This window comes from Fukomys damarensis, unplaced genomic scaffold, assembly GCF_012274545.1.
Source record: "Fukomys damarensis isolate Sample0158 unplaced genomic scaffold, DMR_v1.0_HiC HiC_scaffold_22, whole genome shotgun sequence".
Taxonomy (NCBI): domain Eukaryota; kingdom Metazoa; phylum Chordata; class Mammalia; order Rodentia; family Bathyergidae; genus Fukomys; species Fukomys damarensis.
In genome coordinates, this window is record NW_022900934.1 from 23,940,402 (window position 1) to 23,949,768 (window position 9,367).

The window sequence follows — 9,367 nt, forward strand, 5'->3', positions numbered from 1 at the left end:
TGTTACTGTCTGTCTCCTCAAGCTAGACTGTACTTGCATGAGGGCAGGAACTTTGTCTTGCTCAGAATAGTGCCCAGCACATAATCACTTCTCAATAAGTATTTGTTGAATGAATAAATTAGTCCTTGCATAAACCTCTTATTCCAAACAAACTTAGCCTTCTCACTGTCCAAGTGACTAATACCAGTTCAGTACTTGCAATATACCAGGAATTGGACACATGGGTTTGTCATCCTACAAAATTTTATTCAATTGACAACTCCATGAGATGAAAGATATTTTTACCCACATTTTACAATTAACAAAACTGAGGTTCAAGGAGTTAAGTAAATTATCCAAGACAAGAGAGCCAGTCAGTAGCAGAAATAAGACACAAACTAGGTTAATTTGATACCAAAACCCACTCCTTTAATCTTTACATTCTACTACCTCCCTGCAACGCTTTCTCTATTCTATGAAAAATTTGAATGAGTAGTGTTCTTTGTAGTTCCACTTTTAATTGTCTCAGATTATGTTATACAAGCCTATTTAATCTTTCTAAATAGAATGTAAATTCCATGAAACCAAGATGTGGAACACTTCAAACCTGATAACAAATTTTATCTGATTTTCAAAATTAATTAAAAACTGGACTATTTGGCTAACTTCTCTTTTCAACTGTTACAGCCAAATGTTGGCTACTATAATGAATGCTATCCTATGGAGAGAGCTGACAAGTGAAAACAACCCGGAAAATAGTCATAGTTCTGTCTGCAAAAATGTACATACCTTCAGGCAAATCACTTAGCCTCTCTGGTCCTTAACCTATCAATCTGTAAAGAAAATTGACCTAGATAGAGTAACAGTTGCTTAACATTCTAAAAATACTATTATCCCCTGAATATTTACTATATGTCAAGCTAAGCGTAATAGGCTAAATTCTTCTCTTTGGGCTAATTAGGATATTTTCCTAAGAGTATTATTTCCTTTGTAGATTATTTCAATGCATACTTAACACATCTCAAAACAAGAATTGAGCTACAAATGTGGCTTGCTAATGCTACTATCACCACCTAAATGACACAGTTTAAACTGAGAAGAAAAGGGCTGGGGATTTAACTCAGTGGCACCTCACCTGCCTCGAAAAGCACAAAGTCCTGAGTTTGATCTCTAGTACCAAAAGAAAATCCTAAATTTAGAAGAAATCCCTAAGAAAAGACAGTTCTAGTCAGGTGTATTTACATACACCTCTAATCCCACCTTCTCTGGAGAATCAAACAGGCAGGAGGATTACAATGGAAGGCCAGCTAGGGCAATTTAGCAATACTGTCTCAAAATAAGAAAATTAAAAAAAGAGCTAGGAATGTAGCTCTTGCTTGGTGGTAGGTAGAGTGTCCCTGTGTTTGCTCACCAGTAATGAGAGAATGAAAGTGGATTAGGAGAAGGAAGAAGAGGAGGGGAGGGAGGGAAAGGAAAGGGAGACGGGTAGGGAGGAAGGAATGTAAGCTAGTTCTATAAGAAGTACATCAATTGCATCAAATTACTGAAAAAATGTCATTTTTTTTAATCAAAAAGTAGAGCAGAGGCTGGGTTTGGTGGTGCACTCTTGTGATCCCAGCACACCGGAGGCTGAGGCAGGAGGATCGCCATAGTTTGAAGCCAACCTGGACTACATAGTGAGTTCAAGTCCAGCCTGAACAGGACCCTGTCTCAAATAAAAAAAAAAAAAAAAAGGCAGAAAGAAGGCAGATTCTAACAGGAAGGACTATGGCAGGGAAGGAGGACTTAATAAAATAAATAACATGATAGAAAGGTTTAGAAAACATTGAGTATATGATAAAGGCAAATAGTACAAAAATAAATAAGGCAGGAATAGCTGAGTATGGTGGCATATACCCAGTACTCTGAGAGGCTAGGGTAGAAGGATCACAAATTTAAAGCTGGCCTGGGCAGTTTAGAAGGACTTTGTCTCAAAATAAAAAATAAAAGGTGCTAGGGTATAACTCAATAGTACAGTGCTTGCCTAACATGTATGAGGTGCTGGATTCAATTCCCAGCATCAGAAAGAGAGAATAAAAGTCATTATTGGTTCCTGGAGCATAGTTTGGAAAAAACTGATTTAACGGACTCCCTCATTTTATATTTCAGGATAGAAAGACTCCTTTAGGCCGGGCGTGGTGGTGCATGCCTATAATCCCAGCACTCGGGAAGCTGAGGCAGGAGGATTGCTGTGAGTTCGACCAGCCTGGGCTACATAGTGAGTTCCAGGTCAGTCTCAACTACATAGTGAGACCCCGTCTCAAAAAACAAAAACAAAAACAAAACAGCTGGAGATTTAGCTTAGTGGTTCAGCCGCCTGCGTTGCAAGTGCAAGGACCTGAGTTCGATTTCCGGTACAAAAAACAAACAAACAAACAAAAAGGCTCCTTTAAAGCCTGTTCAGGAAAAGATGGTAGGGGAACTAGCATGTCAAGAAAAAAAAAGGCTTCAGGATTTTTGGAGCAATCTTTAGTGATTATACAAATGTGACCTGTGATTTCTCAGTCTTTCACTGGGTACCCGAGTTCTTTCTAATCAGGAAACAAAAGCATTCAGACAAAAGCATCTTCTCTGTAGATTTTTAGAGGTTTTCTGAACCTTAAGGAGCCTAAGAGGAGGGCCCAAGTGTTGGCTTGAGCTCAAGCATAAGCCCTAGAGCAAGAATAAAAAAAACAGACATGATGGTGAGTTTCAGTGGCAAAGTGACCCCCAGTTGAGCAATAGTCATGTGGTAATCAGCCTTTTATGTGCTGGACTTGATGGCACATGCCTATAATCTCAGCACTTGGGAAGTTGAGGCAGGAGGATTGTGAGCTTGAGCCCCGCTTGACCATAGAGCAAGACTCTGTCTCAAAAAACTAAAACAAAAAGACATTCACAGTACAGTGTTTCCAAATAAATTAATAAATAAATACTTTTACAGGACCATCTGATTTTTTAAAAAACAACCTAGTGAGAAAGATAAAAGTGGAATTACTATTACCATTTTATGAAAGAGGAAAATGATTCTGAGGTAGTAAAATACCTTGCCTGTGGTTATAGAGCAAGTTAATGGCAGAACTGGAATGAGAACCTAAATGTCTTGTTTCTCAGATTAATGTACTTCTCAGTATATAAGGAGGACTTAATAAAATAAATAACATGATAGAAAGGTTTAGAAAACATTGAGTATATGATAAAGGCAAATAGTACAAAAATAAATAAGGCAGGAATAGCTGCCTTATTCCCCACAAACTGGGGAAATTTTGACTAATTACTAATTTAGTTCTTCCATGAAGCATCCAACCCATTCTTATTATCTAGTTTAAAACAACAGATCAATATGCAGAGGGCTCATGGGTGGTGGCAGAAGTGATACCCCAGTTACTGGAACTTCAATATCTTATTAGGTTCCTAGGGGCCGGGGATTTAGCTCAGTGGTGCCACTCACTGCCTATCTCACAAGCACAAGGTCCTGAGTTTGATCTCTGGTACCAAAAAAAAAAAAAAAAAAATCAAAAAAAAAAAAAAAAAAAAGTAATACTTCCTAGACAGCTACATTTCTAGGAAAAGAAGGTCTTAGAAAGTTTCTACAGGACTCAGGAGCTGAGGAGGCTGAGGAGGCTGTATTGCCTAGTGCTACAAGCAAGGAAACAGACAGACTTAAGGTTTGAATTTTGACTCTGTCATTTTATGACTTTGTTCACTATGTAACATTTCTTTGCTTAAATTTTACAGTTGTAAAATGTAACTAAGAATACCTATTTTGCAAAGCTGTTAAGAGGTTAAGGTAAGGAGTTAGAGGAGTAATATATGGTAACATGGTTAAAAATTTAAGCTCTGTCTTATACTGCCCAGTTTTGAATCTCCGTCTTGCTTCTCGTTAGGTGTTTGACTTTAGAAGTCATTGTATTTTTCAGAATTTCAGTTTCCATATATGTAAAATGAAGAAAAGAAATAGTGCTATTGTAGTTGCTGTATCAAATGAGATCGTGTTTGTTAAGCACTTCTGCATAATGTCTGGCACATAGTCCAGTAAAAGGTAATGATAAAAGTGATAGTGGTGGTGGAAAACCCAGTCAGTATCCACGTTTTCTTCCCAAAGCAAGAATGAGAAAGAAAGCTACTCAGTCCCTTTCTCTTCCAGTTACTACCCCCTCCCTTCTTCCTCTTTAACCATAAGCCAAGAACCCTAGACTACAAAGTGGGCTACATGGTCATAAATTCGATTTTGTCATATATACTATTTATGTTTGGTTTTTTTTTTTCAGTACTTAAACCTAGTACATGCTAGGCAAGAGCTACATCTCCAGCTCTTTTTGAGACAGGGCTTTGCTAAATTGCCCAGTCTGGCCTTGAACTTTCTATCCTCCAGCTTCAACCTTCCAGAGAGCTGGGATTATAGGTGTGTGCCACCACACCCAGCTAGTTATGAGACTTGAAGGAAAGAATTTAACTTCCTTGGAGTATTTTTACGATACTTTGCTTACTCTGAGTTGTTATAATCACCAAATGACTTAATAGATTTTAAAGTAATTGGTGAACTGTGAAACACTATATAATTGTGATAGGTGACTCTTTTTATCTGGCACAAAATAAAAAATAAATATTTTTACCAGTAAAAAGCAACTTTATCTCCAAGCTTCTTCTCATGCACATTTCGATCTAGTACATTGTAGCAGGCATTGGTAGTTGCTCCTTTCATCCACTCAATGAAGATTTTCCCTTTAGTCACATCAAAGTTATACTGCAGAAATGGGCCAGGGCATGGGGTCTTCCAATAAAATTCCTTGGCAATATCTCCCCAAAACTCTGCAACAACAGAAACCCAGACATCACCAAGATTTTCAGGGATATTTGTCTTCTGGATGCTTACCAATCTATGCATGGGTCCAAGTTACAACTTTCTTGTCCTAGGACCCTTCCTTACCTGTCTAATCTTATCATTAACTATTCTCCTTGCAGAAACTTTTTTTTTTTTTTTTTGGTACCAGGGATCAAACTCAGGACCTTGCACTTTAGAGGCAGGTGTGATGTCACTGCACTAAACCACCAGACCTACCATTCTCCTAATGTACTTCTATTTCCGTGGGCTGAATCTTAATTCAAATTCTTCCCTTTGTCCTTAAAACTATCTATCAGGCCAGGTGTGGTGGCGCACCCCTGTAATTCTAGCACTCGGGAGGCTAAGGCAGGAGGATCGCTGTGAGTTCGAGACCAACCTGGGCTACATAGTGAGTTCCAGGTCAGTCTCCCTACATAGTGAGACCCTGTCTCAAAACACCAAAAAAATAAAAATAAATAAAAACTGTCTATCCATTTTGCATAATAAGTATTCAATAATTTTTTTTGTTTGGTGCTAGGAATCATGTCAGTAAATTTTTTTAATTGTTTTTTTTGAGACAGGATCTCACTATGTAGTTGAGACTGACCGGGAACTCACTGTGTAGCCCAGGCTGGTCTCAAACTCACAGTGATCCTCTTGCCTCAGCCTCCCAAGTGCTGGGATTACAGGCATGCACCACCACGCCTGGCTTATGTCAGTAAAATTTTTAATGAAATAGTGAAAAGAAGAAACTGTTTTCCCACAGAGCCTTCCACAATCATCTCTTGCTTCTCTCAAATTATTTATTCTCTTAGCAATCATTTATGAGCATCCCCTTCTACTACTACTTGCACAAAGTGTTACTGTATGCCAGATGTTACTTTTAGCTCTTTACATGTAGTATTTCATTTAATTCTTATCACAACCCTAAGAACAAAGCATTATTTCACTCTCATTTTTAATGTTTTTCTTTTTTTTTTTTTTTTGCTTTGTTGGTTTTTTGTTTGTTTGTTTGTTTTTGGTACTGGGGATCAAGGGGATTGAACTCAGGTCCTTGGGTTTGCAAAGCAGCTGCTGGAACCACTGAGCTAAATCCCTGGCCCTCTTTGTTGTTGTTGTTGTTGTTGATTTTGTGAGACAGGGTCTCACTATGTACTTGAGACTGACCTGGAACTCACTATGTAGCCCAGGCTGGTCTCAAACTCACAGCGATCCTCCTGCCTCAGCCTCCCAAGTGCTGGGATTACAAGCATACACCACCATGTCCGGCTTCGCTTTGTTGGTTTTTTTGAGACAGATCTCACTACGTAGTTTAGGCTGGGCTTGAACTCATTAATATAGCCCAGGGTGGCTTCGAACTCTTGGTGATACTTCTGTCACGATTTAAACTGTGATGAAGGTATTTTTGCTAAAAACCAACAATGAGTTTTTCTCTAGTTTCTCACCAAATGAAAGGACAAATATGGGATGTGAGGGAACCTGGACTTATGTTAAGAGAAACTCCTTGAGGCTAAAACACTGACAATAAAGAAAGCAAAAACTAATGCTGGGATTTATACATAACTGAGCAGATTATGCAATTATTCTGTGCATGATAAGTAACCTGATATTCATTCCAAGGACATGCAAAGTCACTAAAAATTTTAAGCAAGATAGCTACCTGATCAGATTTACATTCTTAAAAATTTGCCTTATTATTCTGGAAAAAAATTGTACTCAATAAGTAAGACAAGCAAAGGCAGAAAATTTAGGGTGAGTACTGGTTTGGGAGTTAGAGGGGAAAGAGGCATTTAGAACTAAAATGGGATGGAATCTTAGCAATTATGACCCCTTTGTTTCATAAGAAACAAAATCATATAGGCTAAATAATTTGTTTCAGGTTCCATGATTCAGAATTTATACAATCTAAGCAGTATATGCCACTCAGCTACTCAGAAAGCTGAGGAGGTTCAAGAACAGGTTGGGTGACACCTTGAGGCCCAGCCTCAAAAACAAACAAACAGGGTCAGGGATGTAGCTCGATGGCGCTGCACCTGCCTGCCAAGTGCAAGGTCCTGAGTTTGATCCCGGTTCTGTAATTAATTAATTAATTTAAACAATCTACATGAAGGAAGACTAATACATGAAAAAGCTTTGAATGTACAAAAGAATATCATTTAAAGCTAAATCATAATGTATTAAGGAAATCCAAACTAAATCAATCTTAAGGTACATTATATACTAATAAAACTAACAAAGATAAAACTCAATGGTTTGGCAGTCTGGGGAAAACAGATATACCTATACTATAATGGCATTGTAAGAAATCAGCACAATCTTATTGGACAGCAGGGCAATGGCTGACAAGAGCCATAAATTTTTTTCGACCATTTTATTGGCTAACTCAACTTTGAGGAACATACCCAAGAGAACAAAGTGATTACTAAAGAGATGTTTATAGCAACACTATTAATAATAGAGAAACTGGAAACAACTCAAAACCCTAGAATTGAACCCAACACCTTGAAATGCTAGGCAAACGGATGAACACTAATAATACAATAGGATACTGAATAGCCATTAAAGAAAAAGCAAATGGCAACTGGCATTTAGTGAATGCCATTCATGTATCAGGCCTATCTTTTTGTTTGTTTGTTTGTTTTTGTTTTTTGTTTTTTGAGACAGGGTCTCCTATGTGGTGAGACCGACCTGGAACTATGTAGCCCAGACTGGTCTCGAACTCACAGTGATCCTCCTGCCTCAGCCTCCCAGGTGCTGGGATTACAGGTGTGCGCCACCATGCCTGGCTTAGGCCTATCTTTTTTTTTGGTACCAGGGATTGAACTCAGGTCCTTGCGCTGTGAGACAGGCAGTGGCTGAATCACTGAGCTAAATCCCCAGCCCCCATTCATGTATCAGAACTAGACTAATTTTATTCAGTCTTTATGACAGTATATTATAGTGCTATAAAATATATATTACTCTAATTTTATAGATGAGAAAACTAAAGCTCAGAAAGCCTAAAAACTCTCCAAAGGACTATCCACTGAACAATGAGAATACAGACACTCAAAAATATGCTCACCCAGCTGAGCATGGTGGTATACACCTATAATCTCAGCACTCTGGAAAGCTGAGGCAGTAGGATAGCAAGTTTGAGTCCAAGTTTGGGCAACTTGGTGAGACCCTGTCTCAAAATAAAAAGGGCTGGAGATGTAGCTTAGTACAAAGGGCCTGGGTTCAACCCCAGTACTGGGGCGGGGGGGCGGGGGGAGCTTGCCTAGCTTGTGAGGCCTTGAGTTCAACAAAAAAGAGGAAAAAGACAGGAAGAGATTGGGATGATTAATTGGTATTTTAATTAGGTACAAAGGAACAGAAGGGAAATGAAGCAACGAGGTGAGAGGAACTTTTATGTATCCAGGATATCAAGAATGACCTGTTTACTGCGGCCTGCCTCGCATGTGCAAGGTCCCAAATTCAGTCCCCAGTACCAAAAAAAAGAATAAAGAGGTGAAGTAGATCTAGATTAGAGACCTTGAAAAAAAACAGAAGTTTAATTTGAAATTGTAGGAAATAAGAAAATACTAAAAATTTTTGCAACAACATAGGAAAGCAAGTGTTTCCAGAATACCATCCTAATGGTTCTTTAGCTAAATCTACTGGAGATTTTTTTGTTTTGTTTTGTTTTTGTTACCGGGGCTCAAACTCGGGACTTTGCACTTGCCAGGCAGGCAGGGGCACCACTTAGCTAAATCCTGGCCATCTACTGGAGAGTCTGCAGGTGGTAAGACTAGAAAAGAGAACTAGAAGGATGCTTCCTTGACTTAAAATATCTTGTGGAAATGGAAGAAAGGTAAATCTGAGAGACAGTTTGAAGGAATGCTTGACAGAATTTGATGAAAAGCATATTCTGAGGTCAGGGAAGAAGAAAAGCACCACAGTAGGAGTACAGGGTAAGCAGTAAAGACTACTTTGGTTCAAATCACAACTCCACCACTATTATGATCATGCAAGTTACTTCACATCTGTAAGCTTCAGTTTCCTTCTCTGTAAAAAGAGGATCATAGCAGTTTCCATATCAAATCAGGCTGGAACTGTGCTTAGCAAACAGTAAGCAACAGCAATATCTGCAAATAGGTAAGATATATAGATAGATCTTTTTAAAGGAGAGGTTGATGAAAGATTTATAGTTTGGGATAGTGCCACTGAACCCAGCAGGAATTAGAAAATTAGAGAGAACAGGTTGGGGAGGGATAATTGGTAAAGTATATTCACTGTCAAGTTAAACACAGAATACTATCAAGGTGTGTGAACACAAACGATCAATAGCCCTGTGAAATACAGGACCAGAGCCTGAGTGAAATGCTGGGTACATGGCTAGGTATTTAGGTGTTATTGCGGTAGTAATAGCTCACCCCTAGAAACAGGTGAACTCATGATGTGAGAAAATAAAAAGAAAGCAAAATGAAAAGAGATCTGAGGGGGCCAGGGATTTAGCTCATCGGTTCCACCACCTGCCTCCCAAGTGCAAGGTCCAGAGTTCCACAAAAAAAAAAAAAAAAAAAA

At 38.7% G+C, this 9,367-nt stretch overlaps 1 protein-coding gene across 4 annotated transcripts in view; it reads right to left on the reverse strand.

Moving 5' to 3' along the window:
- The window catches only part of Acss2 (acyl-CoA synthetase short chain family member 2), a 48,889-nt gene that overhangs the window by 33,440 nt on the left and 6,082 nt on the right, over positions 1-9,367 (reverse strand). Inside the window, exon 2 of one of the 4 annotated variants that reach the window (XM_010639937.3) lies at positions 4,614-4,809. The exons of 2 other annotated variants lie outside the window; for them this stretch is intronic. In XM_010639937.3, coding sequence (XP_010638239.1) covers positions 4,614-4,702 — 89 coding nt within the window. In that variant the 5' untranslated portion in view covers positions 4,703-4,809. Of the gene's footprint in view, positions 1-4,613; positions 5,159-9,367 lie in introns of those variants that run through there. One more of the 4 variants, XM_019209918.2, reaches the window with a different exon arrangement.